At 43.3% G+C, this 14,399-nt stretch overlaps 1 protein-coding gene across 11 annotated transcripts in view; it reads left to right on the top strand.

The window, feature by feature from the left end:
• GRIP1 (glutamate receptor interacting protein 1) overlaps window positions 1-14,399 on the top strand; it is a gene marked incomplete at its 5' end in the record, with an annotated part of 699,088 nt that overhangs the window by 608,555 nt on the left and 76,134 nt on the right. For all 11 annotated transcript variants that reach the window (XM_082635788.1, XM_082635796.1, XM_082635794.1 and 8 more), the window contains 2 exons: window positions 3,886-4,072; window positions 4,745-4,890. In XM_082635788.1, the coding sequence (XP_082491914.1) occupies window positions 3,886-4,072; window positions 4,745-4,890 (333 nt within the window). The remainder of the gene's footprint in view (window positions 1-3,885; window positions 4,073-4,744; window positions 4,891-14,399) is intronic.

The raw sequence follows: 14,399 nt of genomic DNA, 5'->3' as shown, positions 1-14,399 counted from the left end.
TACACATCTTAAAGTTTTTTGGTTTGGGGTTTTTTTTTTTTTTTTTGGCTGTGTTGGGTCTTTGTTGCTGCACACAGGCTTTCTCTAGTTGCAGCGAGCAGGGGCTACTCTTCGTTGTGGTGTGTGGGCTTCTCATTGCGATGCCTTCTCTTTGTTGTGGAGCACGGGCTCTAGGCACATGGGCTTCAGTAGTTGTGGCACGTGGGCTCAGTAGTTGCGGCTCGCAGGCTTTAGAGCTCAGTCTCAGTAGTTGTGGCGCACGGGCTTAGTTGCTCCTGAGTCATGTTCTCCAAGCCTGCTCTCATGCCTCTGCACCTCTGTATGTGCTGTGCCCTCTGCCACTTTAGCCCTTCCCTTGTTTTTTTTTGATATTTATTTATTTGGTTGCACTGGATCTTAGTTGCAGCAGGTGGGCTCCTTGGTTGCAGCACATGGGTTCCTTAGTTGCAGCAGGTGAAATGGGGGTGGAGGGGGAGAGCAAATGATGATACTGAGAAGCTGAGGTTGAGAAGAATGTTGTTTAAGGAATTCTTGTCAAATGGCGGGATCTTTTCAGTCTTGTAGGAAAGACTCAGGAACAGAGCATAAGGGAACATGAGACTGGATGGGCAGGAGAAAATGGACTTATGAAGGATCCTGCGTAGTCTGCTAGAATTAAAGATTTTGTTCTCTAGGAAATCGGGAGCCATTAAAAGATTCTAAACTGGGGGGGTGACCTTTGCGTAGTAGAAAAGCCCCTTGGGAGCAATTTGGAGCTGCTAGCAAAAGATAAGGGGCAGGGACACTTGTTGGAAGCCTATGTAGTCATCTCTACTAGCAGTGATGAGGCTCTACTGTAGGGAGTAGAGAAGTTGGGCCCTCATCTTAAACAAAGTTCATCTGGCAATAGTATGTGGAAAGCACTGGACATGAGGGGACCCAGAAGCAGGTATATTAGAATAATTGGAATAATGAATTGAATGCAGTGAAAGTAATGAGAGCCTGAATTAAGGCATTGGCGATAAGAAGGGAAAAGAGGATTTATACAAGGTATATTTTAGTCATCATCCTGGGAGAACTTAGCAACTGATTGGATTTATGACCATGAGTTGTTGTGAGTCAAAGGTTACTTTGAGATTGCAAGCCTAGAGGACTATCAACATGATGGTCCCATTCATAGAAATAGTGGTGGCAATGAGAAAGAGAAGATGATTAACTCAATTTGAAGATGTTGAGTTTGAGGAGTCAATGAGACATCCTTGTGGATGGGACATCAAGGAAATTCATCACTGGAGCTTGAGAGAGTCTAGAGAGGGAGACGCGAGAAGATACATGAGAGGTCATATTACAGGTGCGCTGGAAGTGAATGGGGGAAAGAATGAGAGTAGAAAACACTTAGGACAGAACCGTGGTCAGCTCTGTGTTTGGAGTGCAGAAGGCAAAGGAAGTGGTAAGGGCTGGAAAAGCAAGAAAGTAAGAACAAAGCTTCATCAGAAGTAAGAGAGGAGCTTCAGGAAGAAAGGGATAGTGCCCAAGGCCAGTTGCTGCAGAGTGGTTAGAGAGGACGAGGCCATTGATTTTGGCAATCAGGAAGTCATCCTCGTGAGAGCAGTTACGGTAAAGGGTGAAAGGAGAAGTCAATTTTAAGCAGTTTGGGAATCAGTACAAATCTATAGAGAAAGGTCAGAAAGCTAGGGGAGTGAGTAGGAAAGTTAGGAAAAATGTTGAGAGAAGTTTTTATGGCACAAAATCACAGAGGGAGTGGAAAGGGAGGGATAGTATCAAAAATAATGAAAGGAGGAATTAGCCTTGTACATCCTCCTGAAATGGGGGTGGAGGGGGAGAGCAAACGATGATACTGAGAAGCTGAGGTTGAGAAGCATGTTGTTTAAGGAATTCTTGTCAAATGGCTGGATCTTTTCAGTCTTGTAGGAAAGGAAGTTTGACCCTTAAAAGAGTAGAAATGTTTGTGAAAAATCCCATGAGGAATCAAATAAGGTGACAAAATATTACACCACAAAAGATTCCAGGGCCCCATAGAGAATAATGTGAATTCGTCATGACTTTCTGTAGCGCCCTTCAGCAACTCAGTAACAGCAGTGGAGTGACTGGCTATTACCAAAGAGTATGGTGTATGAGAGTAGACAAAATCACATGAGGTGTAAGAATGCTAGCAGAGCCATCATTGAAATGGTCACCGGAGGTCCAGGTGGAGTGTGGAGGAAAATGACGTTAGAAAAGGCAGCGAGGAAAGATGATGGCTTGCAAACCAGATTCTCACGTGAGGGAGGCAGAGGCTTCTGGAATGTTCTGCTCCTGCCTCCTCTACCTGCAGTGGCTGTGTTTTTATCTGGAATATAAGGGCATCTCTTACGTGCTTTCATATGAAGGAGGGGGAATATCTATTGCTAAAAATATAGTTTGAAAGCCATTAGACTGGGAGACAAGTGAGAGACAATGGGACTAGACGTCATAAAGAGGAGAAAGTCAGATCGTAGGGACTCGGGAAGATGGCTCAGAAGGACGTGTGATCAATAAGGAGGATTCAGATATTGAGATCCTGGAGCTCTATCCACTTTGAAGGAAGATGGGGTCCAGCATAGGGCTCTGCTGGCAGAGAACTAGAGGAGGATGGAACTGCTTAGTAACTGGCATTGAGAGAGATGAAGAACCGTCAAGCCAGCATGTTAGGAGATTACAGCCATGATGTCAAAGGTGCCAAGGACAATGAAGGGTTAGAGGAGGTAGGTTAAGAGTCAAGTCCTGAAGTCAGTGAGGAAATGGAAGGACTTTGCAAAACCAGAAAACTATGGGTTTGAAGATGAGACAAAGCAGAAATAAATACAGAATATGGAACTTGAAATAGGAGTGATTTGAGATAAACAGCACTGCATTCGGGGAGCAAGGAGTATTCTAAACCCTTCTCTCTCCTTGCCCCAGGCAGGGAGCATGAGGGAAAATAGCTTCTGGTTGGAGAGGTTCCTGAGGTGTATGGTGTCATCAGGTTTCAGTTGGAGGAAGGACGCCAGAGACCTTTGTTGGAGGAAGTGGCAGTCAAGCGCAGGACCCTACAGGCAGAGAGCTTGCTCACAGAGAGCAAAGGAGGCCCGGGTGCCAGTGAGCAGCGCTGAGAGGAAGGCATTCCAGGAGGATGCTTCCTCACGACCTAGGTCGGGAATGGGAACTAGACAGCTGTGTGCCTGGGGGCTTGGATGAATATCAGAGAAGTGAATGAACTAAGAGATGACAAAACAGGCTGGCGAGCCAGTGGGAAAGAACAAGAGCTGAAGAGACCAAATTTGCGGGTAGGAGGAATGTAGGGTTTAAAGGACTCCACTGTGGCAACCCAACGCCACGTTAAGGCTGATGACCAGAACATCCTCATCAGCCCAGGAGCCAGACTTGGATGAGTTGTTTCTTCAAAACTGAAGGTCAAGTTGTTTGTAAAAAGCTGGAACCTTAGGTACAAATGGCTAAACTGGGGAGAAAAAAACCACATTAGACCAGTTAAGCCCAACCCCCATTTTCCTAGATAAGAAGGAGATAAATGACTTACCCCAAGGTCACCCAACTGGTTGCTTAGTGATCGAGCCAGGACTAGACCCCAGGTGCCCTGACCCCAAGACCATCCTCTTCCTACAGCTCCCACAACTGTCCCTGCTTTTAGGGGGTGGGCCTGAGGAGGGGGCTACACTGATGCTGTGACTTAGATGTGACAAATATTGGGAGATTCGTCTATCCTGTTCAGCTCTGGTGAAACATTTTATGCTAAAAGACCAAAACCTCACATCCCACCATCGCCAATGAGCTTTTGTTCCGGAGACATGATCTGTTTCAGAAACGTTGGCGTTCCTGGTGCCTGTTCCAATCTAAAGTCATTTCTTGTGTGTGTGTTTGTTCCTCTAGTGTCATTAGCCTCCAGTACAGTGGGCTTGGCTGGGCAGGTTGTTCACACAGAAACCACAGAGGTTGTGCTCACAGCAGATCCTGTCACAGGATTTGGGATTCAACTGCAGGGCAGTGTGTTTGCCACAGAGACCCTCTCCTCTCCGCCTCTGATTTCCTATATTGAAGCTGACAGCCCGGCAGAGAGGTGAGACATTTTCTTTCACGGCATCGTTGTCTGCCCTACATTTCTCGCTGGCTATCTTTGACTAGCTAATAAATTATGGAACAGTGCTCAACGCAGGAAATGCAAGACGTGATGAACTCTGTTCTGGCAATAAAATTTTATGTTCTTGATCAGGTTTGAGAAAGAATAGCGAGCATGAGTGCCTTTAGCAGATTTTTGTCCATTGGCGACTAGAGGCTAAATTAATTAAAAAGGAAAAAAAATCCATTAAAAAAATCTCTGAAGTCCAAACTTCATAATAATTTCTCTGCCATGGGGGAATGCACATTCATCATTACTATATATTGGTTCAGATCAGATTATAACAATACCATGGTGCTGAATTATTAATTACTTTTCTGGGATACTTCAAGATTCCCTTGCTCACATTTGTAGCCATGAAATGCAAGAATGTAGGACATTGCATATAACCGAATCACTTTGCTGTACACCTGAAACTAACACAATATTGTAAATCAACTACACTTTTATTTAAAAAAAAAAAAAAAGGAATGTGGGATATTGCAGTTGACCTAATAGGATGCCCACAACATTAAATAAATAAGACCAAATGCTATTTGCCAGGATCTTGGCAACTTCAACTGGATAATTATTTACTCCATTATGACCTGTAATGTGTGGTTCTAAATTCAGATGTGGGGTGCTACAGATTGGAGACAGATTGCTGGCCATTAATGGAATTCCAACTGAAGACAGCACCTTTGAGGAAGCCAGTCAGCTCCTCCGAGACTCTTCAATCACAAGCAAGGTCACACTGGAAATTGAGTTCGATGTTGCAGGTATGATCATATAATCTCAAGTCAGCTGCATAGTCAGGAGTGGACTGCATGTGAATTATGTGGATTATGTGGCAGGGGATGGGGGAGGAACGACAAATTGTTTTTATATAACTAGCGTGTTTTTGTTTCTGAGGTTCAAGGTGTCATTTTGAATTGAGCATTGCTTTTGTATTATTCACTAAAATCTCACCACAAGAACAATTGAAAATAAATGTGACAAAATGAATAAGTAATAGCTGCTACAAAAGTGATTAAAAAAATCATGTAGCCTTTATTCTTCCTGACTTTTCCCCTATATGCTAGAGAAACCATATTCTTCAGTCACAGGGACAAGAAATGCCTCTCTTTGACTCTTCCCACTGCAGAAAAAAATATGAAAGTTCTGTGGGGAACAATGAAAATTCATTGGGTGGATTTATTCAAGCCCAGTAGGTAAATATTTGGTCTCTAGTGTTAAAGAGAAATCGCACCAGACACTTGTTAAAAATGACAAGGGAGACTTTATTCAAGACTATTTCAATAGCGATCAAGACTTGCAATAGGAAAGAGAGATTGAACTCAGCGTCAAAAACAGCAAGTGCATTTGTATGACTTAAGTTTGGCCATGGAAGGAGTCCTTGTCGTAGCTAATAGGTGTACAGGTTTTAGAGGTCAGTGCTAGTTCCCATTTAAGAAAGTTGTCTTCTCTTAGTGAAATACTATCTCACAGACCCAATAACCTTTACCAATCAATAAAGATATGCCTTTGGACATAGGGATCACATCATGCCAACAAATGTTTGCTGAATGTTTACTGTGGGCCAGTTACTATTCTATACAGTGGCGATGCAACAGTGGACAGGAGAGGGAAAAAAAAACTCCTTGTCTTCATGAAGCTTATATTATAGCAGTACAGAAAGTTAATTTAAAAATTAGTAAATATAAATTTAGGCAGTAATAGTGCTCTGAGGAAAATAAAGCAGAATGGGGGTTAGAGAATGACTGTAAGGGTTTTTTTTTTTTTTTTCCCATAAGGTAACTCTCTAAGGAAGAGACATTTCAGCAGAGATTTAAAGGTTGAGAAGGAGCCAGCCATGTCGGAATCTGGGAGGAGAGCATTCCAGGCAGAGGGAGCAGCCAGTGTAATAAGCTTGGTGGATTTGAGAAACAGCAAAAAGGGCTCTTGCTGGAGCATATAAGGGAGCTGGGGATAGGAGTCAGGTTTGGATTTGGAGGTGGGGTGGGAGAGGTTAGAACAGGCCAGTGCAGTGCCTTGGTACAATTTTATAAGTGTAACGAAGTCATGGAGCATGTTATGGAGGGGAGTGAGATAACCTGATGGATGTTTTGGAGAGATCCTTATGAAGTGTAGGGGGGACAGTAGCAAACTTAGAAAAAAACAGAAGATTGTAGCAGAAGATTGGTGGCTTGGACAAGGTAGTAGTGCTAGAGATGGTGACGGAGAGTGAAGTTTAGGCTGCGGCTTGAAGCAGAGCTAACATAACTTGGTTATGGGTCAGATGTGGAAGGTGAGAGACAGGGAAGAGCATAATGATCCTGAGTTATGAAGGTGAGTGGTTGAGCAGATAGCGATATCTTTAACTGAGAAGACCTGAAGCATAGAAATTTGGGGATAACATAAAGAGTTATGTTTTAAACATGAGTAGGCAAATCCACTGTCAATACTAGGGAAAAAAGGACAAGTACATCCATTCCTTACTCAAAAGACTGTTCCCAAGTACCAGTTACTAAGTGCTAGGTGCTGCGCTATGTTCAGATCATTGAAAGAAAGAATAGAAAGGATTGACATCTTCAAGGACTTTGTATCCAATTAGACACAAGAAAGAACTGAAAGATAAGAATAGACTTGCTGAAAGTGTGTTGCCACTGGAATGCAGAAGGAAGTGCCCAGGAGACTGCAGGCTACCTCCTGGAACCTGGGATTGGGGTCTCTGCTGGAGAGCAGGACTGAGGAGTGACCAACATGGTGGTGATGGTTAAAGTCATGGAATAAAGGACACCACTAGGGAAAGAGTAGTGTTAAGAAGGGGACTGAGGAGGGGACTTTGCCTGAGGAATGCTAAGATTTAAAGGGAAAGGACGCTAGTAAAGGAGACGATGAAGATGCTATAGGAGAAGTGGGAGGAGAACCAAAACTCTTTGGAAGCCAAAGCAAGAGTTTCAAGGCAAAAGTCACCATCAATAGCATAAAAGTGCTGTGGAGAGTTCAAGTAAGAAAGGCAGGAAAGGAAATGTCCACTGGATTTGGCAATTAGGAAGAAAGACATCGTAGAGAAGTTTCAAGCAACCGGGGGACAGAAGTCAGATTGCAGGGAGCTGAGGGGTGAGGGAAGAAAGTGTCGAGAAGTACAGACAAGCTGTGCTTGTTGTCTGTCTGCCAAGGGGTCTTGGAAGACAGTTTGGCAGGAAAAATGCAGGGAGTGGATGAAAAGGACTGGAGGCCACCATGGGCTCCTCTTTTGAGAACTTCTGCAACATTTACTTACATACTCGGTGCTCTGTTTTATACTGTCCTATCTTCTTTTTCTTTAAGTTTATTTATTTTATTTATTTATTTTTGGCTGCGTTGGGTCTTCGTTGCTGCGCACAGGCTTTCTCTAGTTGCGGCGAGCGGGGGCTACTCTTCGTTGCAGTGCGTGGGCTTCTCATCGCGGTGGCTTCTCTTGTTGCGGAGCACGGGCTCTAGGCGGGTGGGCTCAGTAGTTGTGGCTCATGGGCTCTAGAGCGCAGGCTCAGTAGTTGTGGCTCATGGGCTTAGTTGCTCCGAGGCATGTGGGATCTTCCCGGATCAGGGCTCCAACCCGTGTCCCCTGCATTGGCAGGCGGATTCTTAACCACTGCACCGCCAGGGAAGTCCTATACCACCCTATCTTCTAATCAGTGGTTCTCAACCAAGGTCAGTTTTGCCCCAGAGGACATTTGGCAGTGTCAAGACATTTAGCTGTAGATGAAAGGAGATGGGACAACAGATAGAAGGGGATTCCGCATTCAGAGAGGTGTTATTTTGTTTGGTTAAGACTGGAGAGATTTGAGCATGTTTGGGGCCCGAAATAAATGAGAGAGAAAAGAGATAATTGGTAGATACGGCTTTCCAAAGGGATGAGAAGGGAAGTTATCTAGAATATAGGTAGATAACTCGTCTAAGACAGAAACTAGAAGACCTCTCCCTAGGAGTTTGAAGAGAAAGATGTGAGAATATAATTACATGTTTAGCTGTGATTAGGAAGATCATGTAAGAACTCTCAAGCAAGGGTGAAAGGGTCAGCACCTTGGGGAGAAAAGAATGATGAAGGTTTAGAATAGCTAATGGGGAAATGAATGAGATAACCAACCAGACTCATGTAAAGGGATTTTCAAGCTGGGTGGTAGACCAAGCAGAGTCCAGAAGCTCTAAGTCTATAGCAGCATCAACCTGCATGGTCAAGTAGTTTTTTGTCAGGAGACCTCAACTGCCGAAGAATAAAAGCAAAGACAGTAGATGATTAGATTGATCCAGAGACTGAGATTTCCAGAGAAGTTTCAAAGAAGGAGCGTGTAAGTCATAGAGGTTCAAATCGTTGCAGGAAGAGCAGAGGAATGATTATGATAATAGCATCAAAATTATCACGATATTTATCACATGCTTACTCTATGGCATGTTACTTTTCTAAGCCCTGCCTGTGCATTAGCGCATTTAGTCCTTAAAACAGCAATGGAGAAAGTTACGATTATTATGTCCCCAGAAAACGGAGATTCCCGTTAATGGTAGGGCTGGGATTTTAACACAGGCAGTGCGGCTCCAAAGGCCACACTCTAAGCACTACGCATACTGCCTGTGCTTGAAAGAATCTAGCTTAGAGAGGGACGGAAATCAATAAAGGATCAGCATGAGAAGCCAAAAGGAAAGGGAGCAGTTAAGGAACTAGGAGTCTTCAGGAAGGAAAATGGGGAGAGGAAGGGAATGAGAAGGCTAACAGCCAGGAGACTGAGGTCAAAGTGGCATATGAGAGTTTAAGATTTCAGAGGTCAAGTAAGGCTCAGGGTAGTGAGCTGCCGAAGTGAAGCGGAGTGGAGGCAAGTATCATTCAACCAGAGGTCTGGGAGTGGGGGATGCAGAGTGATGGGAGGAACATCCACGTGGTGAAGTCTCTCAGGAGGAGGGCGGGACTTGGAATGAGGAGGGAGTATGAACTAGCTGCTGCTGCCATGCACAGTCCCATCAAAGTCTCCCTGCAGTTGCTGTTCCCTCTGCCTGGGCAGCTCTTCCCCAACATGTCTGGGTGGTTTGCTCACTTCATTCAGATCTTTGCTCAGATTGCTCCAAGAAGCCTTCCACAACATCTATCACTGTCTGTCCCCTTGCCCAGATTTATAGCTCTTCTTATCCCTTCTTATGCCATGATGTTATGGGGTATATTTATTTGTTTATTGTCTTGTCTTCTCCAGTAGGAAAATCTGTGATGTCAGGGACTTTGTGCCTTTTGTTCAAGAATGTACCCCAGCACCCAGAGTAGTGCTTGGAATACAGGAGGCTCTCAGCCAATACTTGGTGAATGAATGAATGAAGTACAGTTGGCACTCCTGAGAGACTAGGATCAGGAACTTCAATCTGCACCAAGAACTGATTTCATACCCATTGCGTCTCTGAGGTTCCTCGTCTCTTGGTGCTGCTTGTTTCTTCACATCTGCTCCCTTTGTCCCTGTACAAGTTTTCTGTGACTTCTGACTGTACATGATCGCCCCATCCTTGCTAACATGCGCAGCGAGGACCAGCCATTTTTCACTTCTAATTCCCAAGAAAAAGCATCTAATTGGCCCAGCTTAGGTGTGGCAGCTTCCCCTTCCCGTCAGCTGTGGCCAAGCAGAAGCCAGTAAAAGACCTCATAAGGATCAGTCAGATGGCACTGAGGGTATTCCTTTCAAAGAAGGCTGTCCTGTGGCCCCAGAATGTACTTATTATAATTGTAGAACATTCATGGCAGGAGGACTATCATAATCCAATACCTTCATTTATTTATGAATGGGAAAACTGAGGTTCAGGTGGGGAAACTCAAGGTCATACAGCAAAGTGAACGGTAGATCCCGGGTCTGTTGACTTGCACCTGTCTTTTCCATATCGTATTACACTCCCTCTTCAAAACGATATTAGGGTTCCCAGCGTGAAACAACAGGATTTCTGAGCCTCTGCCCTACTGACATTGTTTGTTGAGGGGAGGTGTCTCTCCTGCGCACTGTAGGATCTTGAGCAGCATCTACTCACTACATTCCAGTAGTGGAATGGCCAGCACAATTGACCTTCTCCATAGCAGTGTCTACTAAGTATTGACTTGTGCTATACATGCATTTTTATTTTATGTGTATCACTCCTAATTGTCTGGATATGAACCACCATTCATTTCCAATTCTTCCTCAGAAATATATTATACCCAGACACTAATTCTCAAACCACTGGATCTTAGAGAGTACCTATCTCTATTTTATAAACATTCTAAATGACACAGACAGTGGTTAAAAAGCTTGACGGTGAGTACACTTTTGCCTAAATCTATCTCTTTTTACATGGGTACCACTGTCCAATCAAATTGTAGTAATGTTAAAAGGATTTTTCTTATGCTGAAGTTACTTATAACCCCATCATTCTATTAAACAAAAGTTTATTTTTTTATATTTCTTTACCAAAGTCCTTTACCATACATATAATTTTGTAAAGCTATAATCATAACATATGCACAGTTTACATTCTGCCTTTTTCAATACTGTCTTTTAAATACCAGTGTACAATATCATGAATGCTTAAAGTTTCTACTTTAATGCTGAAGTTACTTTGTTGGAAAAAATACAGCTATGTCTTGGCAAGAAGCCTCAGTGAAAAATCCTATCAAATGATGTTTGCCATCATTACTAGAATCCCCAGTGTTTTCCTCTGTGTGAGTGGGAGTTAAACATTTACATTTGCCCCTGTTATAATTCCTTAATTTTTTCAAATCTCACAAGGGTGTCCAGGTTGATGAATTGTGATGTGGTGGTTATCTTACTGTGCCAACAATGAATGCTTTGGGCAGAAAAAGCAGACCAGTTGGAAAGAAAGAGGACTTTGTTTACCCAAATGTGTTTTTAATTACAGTATTAACAAAGATAAAGGAAAACCAGGGAAGCACAAAATAATCACATGGGAGTCTAAGAATATAAATGTTCTGTTTACTTACTCTAAACCTGTGGTTTCTCCAAATATTGGATCTTTTTCCTCTTTATTATTATTTCCTTAAGAAACCCCAAATTAAATGTGCCTTGGCTTTAACAACCAAGTAATTTTATGGGGGGGAAAATTACCAAACAGAAAATAAAACATGTTGACATTTAAGATTAAAATGAAGCCACAGCTTGATCAAAGAGATTCATATGTTGATATTTATTCATCATTATAAATATTTCAAATCTTATGTAGTCAAAAGTGATCTATTACTGTTTTCCAGGAAGTGATAATGTCTCCTTCAGTGTCATTAACAATGTTAATCTTGGGCAAGATTCCCTACATTAAAAATGTAAAGCAAGGGCTTCCCTGGTGGCACAGTGGTTAAGAATCCGCCTGCCAATGCAGGGGACACGGGTTCGAGCCCTGGTCAGGGAAGATCCCACGTGCCACAGAGCAACTAAGCTCGTGCGCCACAACTACTGAGCCTGCGCTCTAGAGCCCGCGAGCCACAACTACTGAGCTTGTATGCCACAACTACTGAAGCCTGCGCGTCTAGAGCCTGTGCTCCGCAACAAGAGGAGCCACTGCAATGAGTAGCCCGCGCACTGCAATGAAGAGTAGCCCGGCTCGCCGCAACTAGAGAAAGCCCACACACAGCAAAGAAGACCCAACACAGCCAAAAATAACAAATAAATAAAATAAATAATTTGTTTTAAACGTAAAGCAAAATGTTACTATAGTAACTATTTTAGATCTGTGTTTTCTAGGCCCTTATGAATCAAAGACTCACTTGTATAGCATCTTGGGCAAGATGTCATATACATACATGGATACACATATACATACATTATGCTCCCCTCCCCTTTCACAGAGAACGTTTTCGGAAAACGGATAACACTAAAACAAACATACGTGAAATGAGTTCTCTAAATAGCAAAGCTGTTTGTTCCTCTAAAACTTCTAATACATTTACTTATGGACCACTTATTGTACTTCATCCAAGTAATGGAAAATTTATTCCTGCTACACTCACGAACATTGTATGGGGGCTTGATGTTTGGCTCCCATCCCATTTCCTCTACTGGATCAACGTGTTCATTAAGAGATCTTTCAGTTGCAAGCCTCAGAAATGCACTCAAGCTAATTTAGACAGAAGGGAGGCATTTCCTGGAAGCACACTGGTGTTTCACAGCCTTTGAGGACAGGGCATAGGCAGCCCCTGGAAGAGCTAGACCCAGGGGCTGTCAAGGCTAACCACTGGCTCTCTCCAAGACCTCACACTCTCTCCTCAGGTACACTTGTTTCTTTCTGCCTTCTCTCTGCAGCCTGGCCATTGGTGCGGATGGGCCAAACTAGCCTCTTCCAAATACCTTCTCTGTCCCCAGTCTGCATGCTAATTCCAAATTCCTAAACTTTCTCTTTTGGTGGTGGGAAGCAGGTAGTAATTAGCCTTCACAAAGATTCAGAAAAGAGATGAAAGGAAGGATTTGAGAGATCTTTTAGAAGTAAATATTTGTGATACTTGGAGCACCTGAAGTAAGGAAGCAAAGCCTACCGAGGTGGTTATTACTTAACCTCATTTCTCTTTTTCTGCCCCAGTATATAAAAATTAGCCAGTTCTTTTTGAAATCTACTGGGGAAATAACTAGTTTTATCTATCTCAAGTTCCGATTGGGAAATGGGAAGGATACAAATTCTTCATGAATAAACAAACAAATAAATATACGTTGTTACTTCCTGGCACATCTTAGTTGAGTCTTAGTTGAGGACAACATCTGTGACACTCAAGGGGCCACACCTGACAGGACAGGAGGATTAAGAAGAGAGGGAGGAAGTGGGAGAAGGCGACAGATTCCCTCACGCCCCAGCGAAGTGAGGAAATAACTGGGAAGAAGGAAGAGGCCAGAGGGGGCAGACTTGCCTTTACCCAGCAGCCCTGGCTGAAACTTACCAGGGCAGTTTGGGGAACCTTCTTTACAGATGACTTTCTAGAAGCCTGGAGGGCCCAGGAAAATCAAAATTTTACTGTGTGCTCCAGTCTGTCTATGGCAGTTACTCTGAGTTGGAAGATCAGGTTCTGGTCTTGTAAAAGGGTTACTGCCTAAATTCTTCATGGGCAAGTAGAAAAGGCCAGGAAGAGCAGGTTAAGGCAGATCAAGGAAGGAAGTACTCTATTTCCATGAGGCCACCCCACCTTTCACCTCTGCTTTGCAGAGACTCAAAACGTGTTAAAAATGTGATTAGCCAATTGGACGAGGGGCCTGAGGACTGAATAGTTCTACCCACATCACAGCAGCTGTAGTTAATTCTTTGTGTCGGTTTGGGAGCTAGCTGGGCGCAAAATCAAGCAGAAAAAGTGGTTTCACTCCAACATCCCACAAGCCTCCCCTTATGCTAATGTTTCCTTTGTTTCTTGCCAACCCTTCCCACCCCTTTCTAAAGCCTTCAAGAAAGGATTATAGTCATTAGCTACTTAGTGTGAATAGATGTTATCTCTTCAGAGGATATTTCCATTTTAACCTTGTCTGCAATTGAAGGCCTCCCAGACTGTTAGAGGAAATTTAAGAATATGTAGCAATTCTTTCTTCCTCAGATACTAGTCAGGCCCTGGTAAAATCACAGTAGATCTATCCAAGGTTGAGAGTCGAGCAGTACACACCGCTTCCCTCTCTGTTGCTACATTAGCTTACTTCTCTACTGGTTGGCCAACACTTGAGCCCAACTTCGCTTGTTCCAGTGCCCCCTGCCCTCGTGCTCCTCCCTGAAACGTCCCCATGATCCAGAAACTAGAGGGTCATCCTTGGTGCAGTGGGACCTCCTGGGTCCCTTTGTTCCAACTGTGCTCAGCATTCAGTCTGGTTGGTTGTGGTCAGGACCATTCTGGTTGTGAGATATTTTGAATATCACTCCTGCTTCTACATCTTTAAGTGTACTTTTCCACACTTACCTTACAAATTCAGGCACACCTCTCCTCCTCCAAATCAACAACCGTCACAGCTAACTGAAATCTTTTCTGAAATCGATCTCCCCCAGCTATAAATGAAAAAAGGAAAGCACTGCTGAATAATAAACTCTGCAAAAAATATGGTTGGGGGAGAAAAGAATATAACTGCTTTTGGTTCTTCAACTTTAGTATACCTAAGAATCACCTGGAGAATATGTTTAAAATGCAGATTTCTAGGCCTTGTCTTCAGAGATTCGTATCCCACAGATCTGGGATGATTCAGGAATCGATATTTTTAACTTGCATCCTAGGTAAATTTGATGGAGATGCTGTCTGAATCACACTTTAAAAACATGGAACTCGACTGTTGCTGTGAATTATGCACTGTTGCCT

This window comes from Mesoplodon mirus, assembly GCF_964341445.2.
Source record: "Mesoplodon mirus genome assembly, chromosome: 11".
Taxonomy (NCBI): domain Eukaryota; kingdom Metazoa; phylum Chordata; class Mammalia; order Artiodactyla; family Ziphiidae; genus Mesoplodon; species Mesoplodon mirus.
The sequence above is the reverse complement of the archived record's forward strand: the minus strand, read 5'-3'. Positions and strand labels throughout refer to the sequence as shown.